Source organism: Amblyomma mixtum, chromosome 3 (genome assembly GCF_055824585.1).
Source record: "Amblyomma mixtum isolate Tamu chromosome 3, ASM5582458v1, whole genome shotgun sequence".
In the NCBI taxonomy this organism is placed as follows: domain Eukaryota; kingdom Metazoa; phylum Arthropoda; class Arachnida; order Ixodida; family Ixodidae; genus Amblyomma; species Amblyomma mixtum.
This window is the reverse complement of record NC_143014.1, coordinates 202,352,636-202,367,358: the sequence shown is the minus strand read 5'-3', so window position 1 is coordinate 202,367,358 and position 14,723 is coordinate 202,352,636. Positions and strand designations below refer to the sequence as shown.

The following is a 14,723-nucleotide window of genomic DNA, read 5'->3' as shown; positions in this document are numbered from 1 at the left end:
CCAGTAATTAAATGCTTCTCAGCATTTCGATAGCTGCTGTGGTAGTCGCGGAGCACACGAGAATCACAACCTGAAGCAAACAAAACAGCGAGAATGGCTGGAGGAGGATTGGCGAGAGGCTTGGCTTGGCTGATGTCAAAAACTTTTCAAGCATCAGTTCTTATTTCTTGCGCCAGATGGCGCGGAGAAGCACAGCGGAGAATTTTAGGATGCGCTTGGTACGTCCACTCGGAAGGACGCTAACGTACGGCTAACTAAAAGTGTGATGGACGCGCCATTCGTACCGTACGCAACGTAGTGTGCGTTGCGTACGTAAGCCCGTTACGTACGGTCAACTAAAAGTGTCTAATATGGAGAAAACGGCGACTTTATTTGTGATTTTTCTCTTCAACTCAGTCACCTATTCACGCATAAAAGACGCTGGAAGTGTTCCCGACTGGTAATTTTTCGATCTTGCATAGCTTCTTTCTTATCTAGACGTAAAAACAACGCTTGTACAGGACGGAGCAGAAGGGACAAAACATGACGCTGACTGAAAGCCACGTTTTCTTTTTGCGCTGCCGTAGCTTAAACAGATCTCAGTCGCGCAAGGAAAAGGATATACGGAAATACAAATCTAAGCTCGCGATTACTTTATATCATCAGAGGGCAGCGATGGCTAAATCCTGCTCTGGTGAGGAGCAGGATTTGGCCACCGTGGTGTAGTATTTGGCCACAAACTCTTGTACGAACAAACCAACTAACCCTCGGTCCTCAGTCCCCAGCGGCTGCGGAGCAACCGACCAAGGGGGCGGTCAGACCTGTGACGCACCGGGCGTGCCAATTAAGAATCTCTAGCTCCGGGCAGGCCGCTATTGGAAACTGATCTCGGCAACGTTTAACGCTAGAACCTTATCCAGTGAGGCTAGCCTAGTAGTGCTGTTCGAGGAACTAGCGGGTATTAGATGAAATGCCATAGGACTTAGTGAAGTTAGAACAGATAAGACGTATACAGTACTGAGTGGCGGGCATGTACTGTGCTATCGTGGATTAGCGGACAGACGAGAACTAGGTGTGCCATTTCTCATCAATCAGGATGTAGCTGGCAACATAGAGGAGTCCTACAGTATTAACGAAGGGGTGGTAGCGGTCGGAATTAGGCTTAATAAAAGGCCCATGTACTGTACGATGTCAGTGCACGTTAAAGAACCCCAGGTGGTCGAAATTTCTGGAGCCCTTCACTACGGCGTCCCTCATAGCCTGAGTCGCTTTGGGACGTTAAACCCCATAAACCAAACCAAAAGGTATAAGCTGATGGTGGTGTAGGCCTACTCGCCTACATCCAGCCATGATGACAAGATCGTTGAAAGCTTCTATGGAGACGTGGAATCGGCAGTGAGTGGCCGCTGATCCGGATCATGAGAGGGGAAACTAGAAGAATAATAATGGGGTGGAGCGCATATGACAGGCTCTCTCAGGTCATGAATAGCAGTTTACCAATATCCACCAACAGAAAAGTTTATAACAGCTGTATCTTACCAGTACTGACCTATGGGGCAGAAACGTGGAGGATAATGAAAATGGTTCGACTTAAATTGAGGACAGCACAGCGAGCTATAGAAATAAATTATGTGTAACATTAAGGGTCAGGAAGAAGGCAGAGTGGATCAGGGATCAAAACGGGTTAATGATATCCTAGTCGAAATCAAGAGGGAGAAATGGGCTTGGGCAGGGCATGTAATGAGAATGCAAGATAACCTTAACCAAACCTTAAGGGTAACAGAGTGGACTCCAAGAGAAGGTAAGTGTAGCAGGGGGCTGCAGAAAGTTAGGTGGCGGATGAGGTTAAGAAGTTTGCGGGGATGCGGTGGCTGCACCTGGCAAAAAGCAGTTTTAATTCGAGAGACATGGGAGAGTCCTTTGCCCTGCAGTGGGCGTAGTCAGGGTGGTGATGATGATGATGACGACGATGATAATGATGATGATGATGTGACATTAGCTAAGCACCAACGAGCTTAGATTTTCTTATTGTAGTTTTTGTTTGCGTATATCCTTTGCCTTACGCGACCGAGGTGTACTTAAGCCAAGACAGTATACAATAAAACGTCGTTGTTAGTCAGCACTGCGTTGTCCCTTCTACACTGCACCGTATAAGCGTTTCTGCCAACTGAAGAAGATGCGCCAACCAGCTTCACTTTTCAACTTTCTAAAGCTTTTTTTATATATATATTTCCGTTCAGTGTGCCTTCAAACCATCTCTTCCCAAACCGTTTCTTCTTTTGACACCACATTTCCATGGCGACAGTATACTTACGTTCGACTACGCTTCGTATTGCGGGAAATTGGGATCAGATGTTCAAAGCACGGTTTTATAGCAAAAACTTTATGATGCGAACGAAATGAGACGCAGTGAACGCCTTACGCACCAGTCGTTTTTGTTGGCAGGACTCGCAGGAAGCGAACGAATGCGAATTCACCGTGAAAAAAACGGCTCTCGCTTCGACGGGCGCCATCATGTTCCCCGTTGCGTGCAAGACAGCCTATTCTGCTCTGGAGCAGCTGTGAGACGGCTGGGCAGTAATGTGACATTTTGTTCATACTTGATATCGCGCTGTAAATTTACTGCGCGCGTAGAACAGCGAAATGGCCGCAGCCCGCCTGGCTTGAGACGCGATCGCAGCGCTTGGTTGGTTATATGCGTTCAATGGAGCGCAAGCTTACTGGAGCTTGCGGCTTGTCTGCGAAGCTGGTTCACCAAGCTGAGGTTGGCTGTTTTCTAGGCGTCTGCCAAAGAAACTTTTAGGCAAGAGGGCTCGGGACAGGCGAGTTGTCGCTGCCCACTTGAGTTTGCAGGATACGGCAGCCTTGCCAATTTACTGTCGCGATGGAAGAAGTACATAACGCCAATGTAAAAGAAAAGAAGCAATACTGGTGAAAATAAAAAGAATGAACGTATGATTTCTACTCACAATTGATGACTTTAAAACAAGACTTTTGGGGCCACTAAATTGCAGACAGACCTAGAGATATATCGGCCTTGAACGCAGTCATGTGTATGCGCTTCCAGGAGCGTAAAGTAAACTAGCCGAGTTTCGTGCTAGCAAGGATTCAATGTGCCTTGAGGCGCTGCGCTGTGGGATTCCAAGTGACGAAAATACATGAGCTAAATCAACAGTGAGCGCTTTACAAACAATACAGGAACGACTCGCAACAAGTCACTAACATAACATGCCATTTTATTCGCAGAGTACAGACGCAGTTCAGAGTGAAAAAAAAACAACAACTAACAAATGATGCAACTCTCTCGGCCACAAAGAAGGGTGCGCCGCATGTGTCATTAATTTCGACCTTCATGCCGCGTGCTGCCAGAGTTATAAAAATGCGTCCAAGGACGCATGACAATGAGGAGTTATGAAAAATGCGCTTTTTTCCCCCTTTTTTTCAAAAAAAAAAAAATCTGAATCAACACGTCTTGCCGCTTTGTACACGCGTTCGCAGAAAGGGGAAAGCAAATTGGAATAACAAAGCTCCTAGCGGCAATCCGAGCCGGGCTGGTTCCCGAAGTGACCGTACAGTCACCGTTACTGTTGCGCAATGTGCAGCGCATACGTTTCGTCGCAAGACTGCAGGTTCGTTCCCGAAAGTACGCGAAACCTAAATTGAGCGTGCAGTGCAGCAGCAGGTTTTGCCACGTGTACGTCTGCCGCTGATGCGTGTCGATGAATAAAAATAATAAAAGAAAGCTATTAAAGAATGACAGACCAACCAGGGCTCTCGTTCGCTGCTTATGCTCAGGGTGTGTTGGCACTGCAGCGTAAGCACTTCGTCCATCTTTCGAACTTGTGAACATGGACAGTTGTCGGTTGTGGGAAGATAACTCATGTGGGCACACACGCACAAGCGAACTGCAGCAGTGCTTATATGTTCGCCACGTTCGTGGGCTGTGGACAACCAAGGCAGCCCTTCCGTCTGCTACACGTACTCGATCCATTCAAGACCTGCTCCCGTTCTTGCGACGCCGCACGCGCACCATGCAGGATGAATGCGGCGATTCCTGTGCGATGAGTTTTCCGAGGGATCATGCCTCTTCCCTACGCTCCTCTTTGCTTTCAAGAGAATGAGGACCCCACCCATTTTCGTTAGTGAAAGGCCGGACCAGGTATGAAGTAAACGAAGCTCACTCTCTTGACTGGCTACTGAGCAGAGCGTGGCACGTCGTTGCAGGACATATACCAGGTGTTTTAGGGAAGCCCGCCAGTAATTTTTAAAAACAGGGTTTTTGAGGTATCAAGATCACTTCTGCGGTATAGTAATGACGGTGTTGGGAAGATGAACTATTGCAGTTAGGCGCCTGATTGCGACTGGAAATTTGTAGCGGGCTCAAGGTGGTAGCCATATCAGTTTTCAGAATTTCGAAAGCGCGATTGCTCTCGGTGCTGTATGTAAAAAAGAAATTGACTATCTCGTCCAAACGCACGTCTTCATCGAACGCGGAACAACGACCACAGCATGTGTCACTTCGTGACGCAAGTGACACGTGACCTCGTCCGTACCACCCGCGCTACGGTGAAGAAATTAGCTTTTGAGGAAATGGAAGGCGCAGTAACTGTCTCATTTCTCAGTGGACACCTCAGTCGCACCGTGAACGAAGAGAGGAAGATGAAAGTGAAAGAATAGAAAGCGAAGGACACGCGACACGTGCTCTACAGAGTGGGGTGCGCTGATCACGTTGTTTTGTGCTGGCCAGATACGCGCGCTTTTGGTGCGAGATAGCCGAAATTTGACGAGCCGCTGCGCCGACTATAATCACGTTTTTTAAATTCCAAAAACTGATACGGCTATTACTAAAGGCCTTCCACAAATCTCCAGTTACAACCATGTGCTTAACTGATATAGTTAAAAATTTAATTATCAGGAAATAGTTAACCAACTCACTAGTTAGCATGACTGAACATTTTTTTTTCTGATTTCCGGCCGCACCGGTATTACTATGCCGCAGAAGTGATCTTTTACCTCAAAACGCCTATTTTTTAAAAATTAGTCACGGGCTTTCCTAAAACTCCTGGTATAGCCCACTTCCATCTCTACTGTTGATTGTGTTTAGGCGAAATTAGAATATTACGTGGAATGCGAACCATAATTGTCGTACTATCTCTCTCATTTCAACGTTCCTTTCTCATTCATTTTTCTACACACTTACTGATGAGAGCTTGCATTCCACAGACAGCCTTAGCACCCCGTATAATCTTGACGAAGGTTCACAGGCATTGCATGATGTCGCGTGTCTTAATTCGCAACAAAGTTCGTCGCAGTGTTGACAACGCGCGGGCCTGGAGCTTACGCTTTCCTCCTCTGAAAATATCGCGGCCAGGCCGACTTGTCCATCGTGTTGTTGCGCGTTTTTAAAGGCATCAGCGCTGGCGCATTATGAAGTTAGACGTAGACTTGACAGGAGCGTGTCTCGAAAAAACGATTCCTCTTCGCGGCAGTTGTGTTCACTGCGCCCTTCGAAGAAATGTCATGAGCCACTGTTTCAAGTAGCGGTACATGGACGCCGCGCGCTACATCGCAAGAAATTAAGAGCGAACAGGCTTTGCTCGCCTTTGCGCAAGGCCTCGGTTGTTCTTCTCGAAAAGGAGTGAGAAGTGGAACCGAGGCAACCGGGTCTGCACGTATAGCGTCGTTCGTAATGGCGGGAACAATGGATATGCGCGGCTTGTAATGAGGGGAAGCAGTATGTATACTACAGAGAACTGGAAAAACAACCCCCAACGTGTTCAAACATGTGGACGCGAAAACCCTGACTTGTATGGCGCGGCACGTTGACTAGACGATGAGTTGTTCTTGCTGCGTGATAAAGAAAAAAAAAGGATAAGTCATGAACGCTTGCGGAAAAAGCCTCGGAATCTTGTGCTCCCGTGCGAGGGCATCAGGCGGAGTGTTGTGTTTATGCTGCGATAGGCATTTGAGGCGCGCTGTGAAGGGTTCCAAGTTAATTCCTGGAGTTTACTGGAGGCGACATGCTGCACTTATATACCATCTAGGCTATACATCGCTGGAGCTTGGTGGCTACAGCGTTCTGCTATTCAGCGCCGAGTAGCGGATCTGATCCCCAGCTGCGGCTATCGCATTTAGATGGCGGCAAAATCCGAGAACCCCCGTGTACTGGTCGGCGAAATTTTACACGAGCCCAGTGCCGTAGCGTGCATCATGACCCGAGTGTAGTTTTGACACGTAAAAATAAAATAATTGATCGCCGCTTACTGAATTACGCACTATTTTTTAGTGTCATATGTCAGGAACTGTTTGATACCCGCATGTTGTCGTGGCAAGCTTCAAAGAAATTTAGTCTTTCTGATTTCTTCTCGCTGCCATCAAATGCTTAAAACGCAGGACATTGGTGTCCTCTTTTCTGCCTCACTTATCCTGCGTATCCTCGCGGCCACCACGGAGGAGAAATTAACTTAAAATTGGTAGTAGTGGTAATGCTGTGCAAAAATGGATGCCCGGAGCAAGTCGTAGGCAAATGCTTTTTTTTGTGATCCAGGAGGGACGACATCAGTTTAGGCACCTTCTAGAGAACCCATCGCAACGCGTCTCAAGTGATGTTCAGTTTATCGTTCGCAGGGTCGCTGAGCGAATACCGGGGCACAAGTCTTCTACTGCATGGTCACCAGGAAACCTGCCTGAAAGGCTTCAAGAAAATACAGTTGATGATTGTTTCAACTTAAGAGAGGGATAAAAAAAAGCGTTATTGTTGAACTGCCTGTTAACTTGCTGCCCGAGCTTTTTTTCTTTTTTTAATGAGCAGTCCGCTCGAACCGTCTCCGCAAATCTTGAAGCGATCTTTGCCTCTACTTCATCATGTTACAGATCTTACGACTCTGACCAGTGTTCCACCGCTAACATTTTAAATAAATCTCTCTCCGTCTTGCTTTAGGGCAACGTTTGCTGCCAAAATAGCTTCTAATCTGAGGCTTTGTTGAGAGCACAGTTAGCCATTGCCTTCACGTGCTATAGCGTCTAGGTGACAAGCATCGAGAGCGCAGTGTAAGTGCAGCAGTTTGAAAAGAAAGCCCGACTTTCCTTCTCCAACAAATGTTGGAGGAGATATTGCTGCTGCGTACTGACTTTACCTGAAAAATTCGTAAAGCAAGAATGCGTATGGAATGCGGATGCGAACAAACCGCGTATCGCTCGCGCAGAAGGTGAGGTCCACCTCTTTGGCACACGGCAGAGGTAAGCAGGCATTCTTGGTCGCAGGTGGTGTATGCACTGCTCAGGCTTCTTGGCGACCATGCACGACCGTTCTCATCTCGGCGCTGCCTTCTAGTGCATTTCTGTTGCTACGAGAAATAGACTGCCGCTTGTTGTGCGCCGCAATTTTTCCGCGCGCTTCCCTTTCTGCGAGGACTAGCGAATAGATTTTTCACTAGTGACGTCGGATTGTAGGAGCACAAACAAGAGTGGCGCTGCGGAAGCGGCTTTTCAGGACTCAAGGCAACCGTTCGTCTGGTCGGCATACGTTGACGGGACAAGAGATTCGCTATGCTATTCGTGTCTTTGCAGTCCCGCCATCAACCGCACTACATCGAGCTGTTGCGACGTCTTTTCCTTTCTTTTTTCAGCGTGGCTTCGCTCGCCTCGGCACGAGATTACATCCTCTCTGTATTCAGGTGAAGTGCAATAGAGTCTAAATAGGGTCCAGCTCGCGGAAGGTCGACGTTGCAACGTATAGGTAGTAAGCTCAAAGGGGGCGACGCCTGTCGAATCGCCGCGTAAGTCAAGCGGAATATCACTTGCGGGGCGGATTCGCTAAACGTGCCCATGGACGTGCAGTTTAGTCGCTTTATTCCTAGGTGGCGCTGCTGCTCGTCAAGGCAGTGTGCGCGAAATTGAAGAGCACAACAGGCAGCGCCTTTTCCTACTTAAAATCGCTCAGTCATCGTGACTCCCCCATGTCTAGCGCACGATGTGTGTGATGATTAAGCCCGTGGGCTGCGTGAATCGTCCTGTCTGCACCCGTCCCACGCAGGCTCTCAGCGCGCGCACTAAGGTACGGCAGTGTGACATCACAGACGTTTGAGTTCGTGGACAGACTTGCGCCCAGGTTCGTGCCTTCCGCCATACACACACAGATGGGACGCACACCGTTGTACACAGCTGGGTAAGAACAAAAACTGGATAAAACGCGGGGTTGGGTCAGGGTGTCGCTGTGCCTAGGCTCTATCCATGTTTCTTGGCGGCATGCGTTTTGTGCCGAGGTGAGAGCTTGACTTGGATGCCGGTCTGGTTCCGCAGCACCAGCTCGCCGGCCAGCATGAGCTGGTCGCGAGGAACCAGCGAGTTCACACTGAATCGCCGGAACAAGTTGGACAGCACTATCTTCTCTTCCATCAGCGCGAACCGCTGGCCTGCAAGACGCAAGAAACGGAAAGGAAGTTCTACTCAGGCAAAAAGTGGTCGCAAACATTGAAACATTAGCACACTTTCAGTGTTTCTATAGGCCCCTGCGTGGCCCAACAGGAATAGCTTCAGCGGGCATTTTTTTTCTTTCTCTATAAAGATACTTGGGAAGGGCATATTCTCGCAGAAGTGGTAGTACTGAGCAGTGGCACACGATAAGCACATTGAATTACTGATGTGCCCACTTCAGTAACTATGTTCATATCCGGTCTTGACTAGAACGATGAGAGTCTGGAGGCGCCCATTTAGGAACTGCATACTGACCGGCCCTGGCCTGCAGGCCAAATTCGATACACATTTCCGTAATGCTCTTGAACGGTACCGGACGCTTTGTACGGAAAGTATACGCCGGCGATGGCATGACTGCATGATTGCTGCAAACGGCAAATGGAATAGCGGAGTAGGGGCTGATTGCGGATATAGGCGGAACCCATTCTTGAAAGTGCCTCCTAACAATTTTCGCAAGTCAAAAATGAACCATCCATTCGTTAGATCAGGTTGTCGAGAACATTTGAATATGTTCCACCTCCACGTGCGGAAAACAAGATACGTTCCCTTTAGTAAAAGGGCTTGTCGTTTCCTTGGGGAAGTTTAGAATCCTCGCCACTATTCTCGCGACACGTGTGCGTACGGCTTCAGGTGGCTGTTTGCCGGCTTCCTTCAAACGTTGCGAACAGCTAGTGCCAACCCCGAGATGGCAACTAGCGCAGTGGCCAAGAAAACGAACTAGGAACACACAAAAAGTCGGACCACAGCCATACTGTGTAGCACTAAAGGGGAATGTGTAGCTGCAACTACAGGCGCGAGTTAAAAATTGGTAAAACTCGTTAACAGAAGAATACGGAGGAAAAAAAAAAGGTCACCGGGCCACCAGCACTTCCCTTTATCTGCAAGACAGGCGAGAAAATATATTAAAAATACTGGCCATGCGCAGACAGTATTCCAACCGTCAACACGATGCCGTACGAAACGCTTCGATTTTAACAAATATGACATGACGAGAGCCACACATGTTTTGTACTGAAACATTCGCTACTTCTTTTTCTAATTCGTCATAGTTTCTGCCAAGAACTTCAATCTCTTGTAATCGTGGTTCACACATGCAAACACCACAATGCGCAGGAAAATTCTCCTCTTTTTTTCTGTTCCCTTGGAGGTTGGTCACATTGGCTACATTGCTCACGAGCATTTTTGTCGCCATGACAGACGTTTATAGGCAAGCTGTAGTGCCGAGGTGGCGCTGCAATCGTTTCGTTTCGCGCCTAAAAAGCTGTTGCCATCAGCCGCTTGGGTCGCGATAAGCGCGAGACCATACTCCGAACATTGTAGCCAAGTGGCCACATTCTGAACCACATTCTGAACCGCATGTGACTACATTCTGAACGACGTCGCCTTATTAGCTGACACACGCCACGTGTGGCATCGACACAGTACGGAAACTCATGCCTATAGGCGCAGGCAGGTGGCGCAGTAAACGACTACGGTGCGCCTAAAAAATGCTTTCTTCTCCCGCTATAGGTTGTATTCTAGCGCTGTGATCTACACGGCAAACTTCATCAAAGGTTATCTATGCTAGGGTCCTTACTAACCCAAAAATGTAGTTTAAACTGGATACAGGCGTCCCTACAAGCTTCGAGGAGGTCGCTAGGTTGTATAAAGATGCATTTGTAGTTTCACCGGTTCTGCTCCCATTACTCGGGCCTAGATGACGAGAGCACTTAATACAATCATGGCTTCTGAGATTGGCGACTGGCGCAACACAACTGTATTAAGCAGAACATGAGTGCATCATCTTTAGCGACAGTATTTAGCGCAACAGGATTGCTTAAAGCGCTGTCGTCGACCTGAGATATGGTTGAGCGAGAAGGCTCAGAACCGGCCCTACTACTGAGGCTTTTGTGCAACCTGACGTTGCACTCGAAGCTTGCAGGGACGTGCGCGTAGAGTTTAAACTACGTCGTCGGTACACGCGCCTGCCATGCCGACGAAAATGCTCGCTAAAGACTTCACCACGCTCTAGCTTCAAATTTGAGCTCTGTGCAGTACATTATGACGTTGTAGGGATTTTAGCTGCATACACACCGATGCAATTCCTGGGTCCGGCTGAAAAAGGCACGTAGGCAAATGGATGCCGTCCCACGCTGTTCTCCGGAAGGAAGCGTTCAGGCCGGAACTCCTCAGGCTGCGGGAACGACTTGGCGTCTCGGTGAAGCATGTACGAAAAGATGATGACGATCGCGCCCTCCGGCACCACCCGGCCATCTGAACACGGGGCGGGAGAAAGCAGAAGGCGCAGCAGTCACGTTTTCGCACCCATCCCATCTCCGCTGGAATGTACGGGTGGTTTTTGTGAGCGGTTCGATAATTGGCGCCATGTCCGACGCTCGGCTGTCAGCACGAAGTTAGCACGAAGTGTTTTCAACAACTTCGCACTGACTGCGAATTCTTATCGTTAGGCTTTACAGAAGGGCGTTAAGTAACGAGCGAATCGTTGTTTTAACAACCAAGCGTTCGAGATAGCAGCCGCCATCGAACGAAACTACCGGAATGACAATGCGGACGTGAAACTGCGAACTGCTAAAGGCTTAGACAAAGACCGATAGGAAATGCAGTAAATATATTTCGTGCGGAACCATCTGTCATCTGCCGTGCATTCTCTTCTTTAATGAAAACGCTGCATGCTTTCGGGAATGCAGTTTGGCAAAACTGAATAATTCTGAAAATATTCACCGATGTAAGCTTAATGCTTTTGAGGCGTAGGCTCGTATTTTTTGTTCCCAAATGCAAATCAGCCAAGAAAAAGAAAATGAGAAAAGAAATGACTTACTTATGCAAAACTCTTTGTATATTTCTCGGCCGATTATAGGCACTGAAGGAAACAACCGAAGACTTTCCTGAAAAACAAAAAGAGCAAAATATGGATGGGTTCGGGAGGGGGACGGGAGGGGAGGGGGCGTGAAAAAGAGGATGAGAAACGTATACTCGGCTGCCATGGATAAAACCATCCCGATAAACCAGGGCGCTATTTTGCATTTTGATGCAGGCTTAAAGGTATCATCAATTATGCACTTTTATTTCGAAATTGTTTTGTTCTCCTAATATGTGTGTTATAGCTATTTCGCACAGTATCGACCATCGGGTGCTCCCTGAAGTATGCATTATATTTTGGAGAGTTTGGTGTGCACATTGCATTAAAAGGGCAACATATGCTTTCTATCTGGATTGTGTCTGTAAAAGACAATGTTCTCTCCGAATAGTCGTACCCTGAAAGTAAAGAAGAGTTTATAGCAGCTGCTTTCTCATCCTCACTAGTATTTTCGATCCTGTTATATTACTGGTGCAGAAAAAAAACACATACAAATGTAGTTTGGGCTGAAGCCTAACTTAAGCCTGTGCTAAATTAAGTCTTAACTTAAGCCTGTCTTTAACACAGAAAGCAAGCATAGAGAGGCACACCCTGCTGATCATCCCGCAGGATCCCCAGAAACTGAGAAAACCGTTGATGGATAAGCTTTGGGGTTATACTGGTGGTTTAAGTGGCTAAATTGAGTGGCCAGGCTTTGAATATTCAGCGAGACTTACGACCTTTACACCGCAAGAGACAGATGTAACATTGTGAAAGAGAACGTAAACGTTACCGAAGAAAGGACGAATCTCCCTGTCGTATCCGCGCACTTTATGCTCCTCACTCGAACAGACCAGTGGCATTCCAGCTTAGGCCGCCCGTGCCATTGACATTGCTTAGCGTCTCGGATGCTGTCACGTGCAAGGTACTACACTGCAAAGGCCGACGAGCTAGAGAGAGAGAGAGAGACCTTGATGCAGCACTCTAGGAACTTCATCTCCTTTAGGTCGGCCACGGTGGCGTAGCGGTTTCGGTCGCTGGCGAAGATGAGGTCCATCTCGTCCTGCACCTTCTTCTGAGCCTCGGGGTTCTGGCCTAGGAGGTAGATGCACCACGATATGGCCGCCGACGTTGTGTCGTGGCCCTGCGTCAGGCAATTACAAACCTCAGTAGTTGGCATGTGGATGCCTACAATATAGTTGTTGTCCTTTATTTTTTTTTCTGAAAGCATTAAATATTTAAGTTTTTTACTCAGCAGAAAACAATGCAGAATCTAATAAGAGCTAGATGAGATGATTGGAATCAAAGAGATCGAAAGAATTAAGGGGAACGCCCAGGAAGCGAAAGTAAACCTAAAAGAATATCATGTTGAAGTCCAAGAATCTGCAGCAATATTCGCCCGCCTTCTTGTTCACAACGAGTATGCTCCCTGCCATTGGGTGGCGGAAAGTAGGCTCGGAAATGAGATGAGAATTCGGTCTCAAAGGGAGTTGTAATGTAGAGAAGCAATGCTTAGATTCGTGAATGGTAGGAAGGACACAGAGAAATACTTTGAGCCATGGTAGAACTATTGACAAAAGAATTACATGAAATAATATAAATAAGTTTCATGCTATTTTGCCATTTATTACAGCAGATAGAACCTCTGAAGCTTCAGTGATTGGGCAATAATTAGATTTAAGATACTTTTACCATCCACACATCGTTGCAGTTTGCTGTAATGTCTAGTGATAATTGAAAAAAAAAAAGCTTCTACCACGTCCTTGAGCCAAAAAAATTGAAAATTTGAAAATTGGTTTCAGGAAAGGAAATGGCGCAGTAATTGTCTCACATCTCGGTGGACACCCGAACCACGCTGTAAGGAAAGGAGGAAGGCAGGAGCGAAAGAAGAAAGGAAGAAAGAGGTGCGATAGTGGAGGGCTTCGGAATAATTTCGATCACCTGGGGATGTTTGACATGCACTGAAATCGCACAACAGCACACGGGGGCTTTTGCGTTCCGCCTCCATCGAAACGAAGGCATCGCGGCCAGGTTCGACCCCAAAACTCTGGCTCAGTCGCCAAGCGCTCTAACCACTGAGCCACCGCAGCAAGTTTGACCCCCCCCCCCCCCCTTTAAATAAAAAAGATCCAAGCCCTCAACCTTTTTCTTTTGTGCTCTATTAAAGTAGGTAATTTAAGAAGTTGTTTGAGTGTTTCCTATGCTAGAGGATAGCTAGCGTATGTGCTCTAAGACGCTGTTGCCGATCCTTACAAGCGCCTAAATTTCGTTTTCGCGAAAAAAAAAAAGCAATTTATGCAGCAGCCTAGAGCGACGTTCATATTTGCTTCCGTGCTATTGTTCGTCGCTCTCTTGAATGTTCGTCGTTGTTATCGCGCCGACTGCACCTCGAAGCAGCAGACGCGTAACAAAGCTACTGCAAGGCCCGCAGTTGAAGGCAAATGGAGAGCAACGGCCATAACACAGCGTAACTTCCACGCCTTTCATACACACGTGCGGCCAGACTGACTATCCTGGTAAGCGGCAAGGCGAACAGCAAATACTCCTGCAATTTCGGATTCCGGCTTGACGCCTAACCTGAAGTTAGGGTGCCTGGATGTTCGCTCTGGCCATCGAAGCACCCTAACCTGAAGTTTTCTCTCGCGCTACCTACCGCTAGTCTGGAAAAACGAGCGTCACCGCGAGTGAGGCAGATAAATAGCGAGGTGTTTGAATTTTCAATAGCGGGACCGATATGCAAACGTATTTCGCCTTTTTCTATATATACATGAAGCTCCGTGCATCCTGGCGGGAGCGGGCAGCTGTACGAAGCATAACTCTAAGATGCCAGCCAGAATGCCAATCATGGCGACAGCCAGCGCAGAAAAACTTAACCGGCATATATTCTGATGTGATAGTGATGCTGAGGATGTTCGTAGCTTGGTTTCGGTTTTGCATCCGATTGTAACGCGCATACCGTTTCGAGGTTTGGTTTTCATGAATAAAATAATAAATGCGGTATTGGCCTGATGTATAAATTGAACTGTTGGGTTTAGAGTACACAAATAAAGTAAACAGGTGCCAAAATATAAGAAAATTTAATAAAGTGCACCACGAAAAAAAGTCCCGTGGCGTCACATTGGAGTCCGACGAGGCTAGGCAAACTCTCAGCGTTCATAAATGAACGATCACTTAATTTTATTTTCGACGTTTTAAAATTAAGCTTGGTAAACATCCGGTTGTCTACGGCCTCCTATAGTTAGCGTTGAGTGTAGTCCGATTAAACCAAACAGGCAGGCTTCGGCACTGGTGGGCCCCGGCGTGGTGTAAAATGGCCAGCAAGCCAGATAAATACCGTACAGGGAACATAAAAAACACAAAAATCTATTCCAAACAAATCACTGATAACTTACGGTCATAAACTTCGCAATTAACTGACGCTACTTGCGCATCT

General features: G+C 47.4%; 1 protein-coding gene across 1 annotated transcript in view; it reads right to left on the bottom strand.

Annotated features, from left to right (window-relative positions):
• Positions 1-3,198: 3,198 nt before the first annotated feature.
• The window catches only part of LOC149353318 (cytochrome P450 4V2-like), an 80,850-nt gene continuing 69,325 nt past the window's right edge, over positions 3,199-14,723 (bottom strand). The window contains exons 8-11 of the mRNA XM_089582471.1: positions 12,261-12,434; positions 11,273-11,339; positions 10,528-10,707; positions 3,199-8,393 (exon numbers count right to left, since the gene is read on the bottom strand). Coding sequence (XP_089438597.1) covers positions 8,206-8,393; positions 10,528-10,707; positions 11,273-11,339; positions 12,261-12,434 — 609 coding nt within the window. The 3' untranslated portion in view covers positions 3,199-8,205. The remainder of the gene's footprint in view (positions 8,394-10,527; positions 10,708-11,272; positions 11,340-12,260; positions 12,435-14,723) is intronic.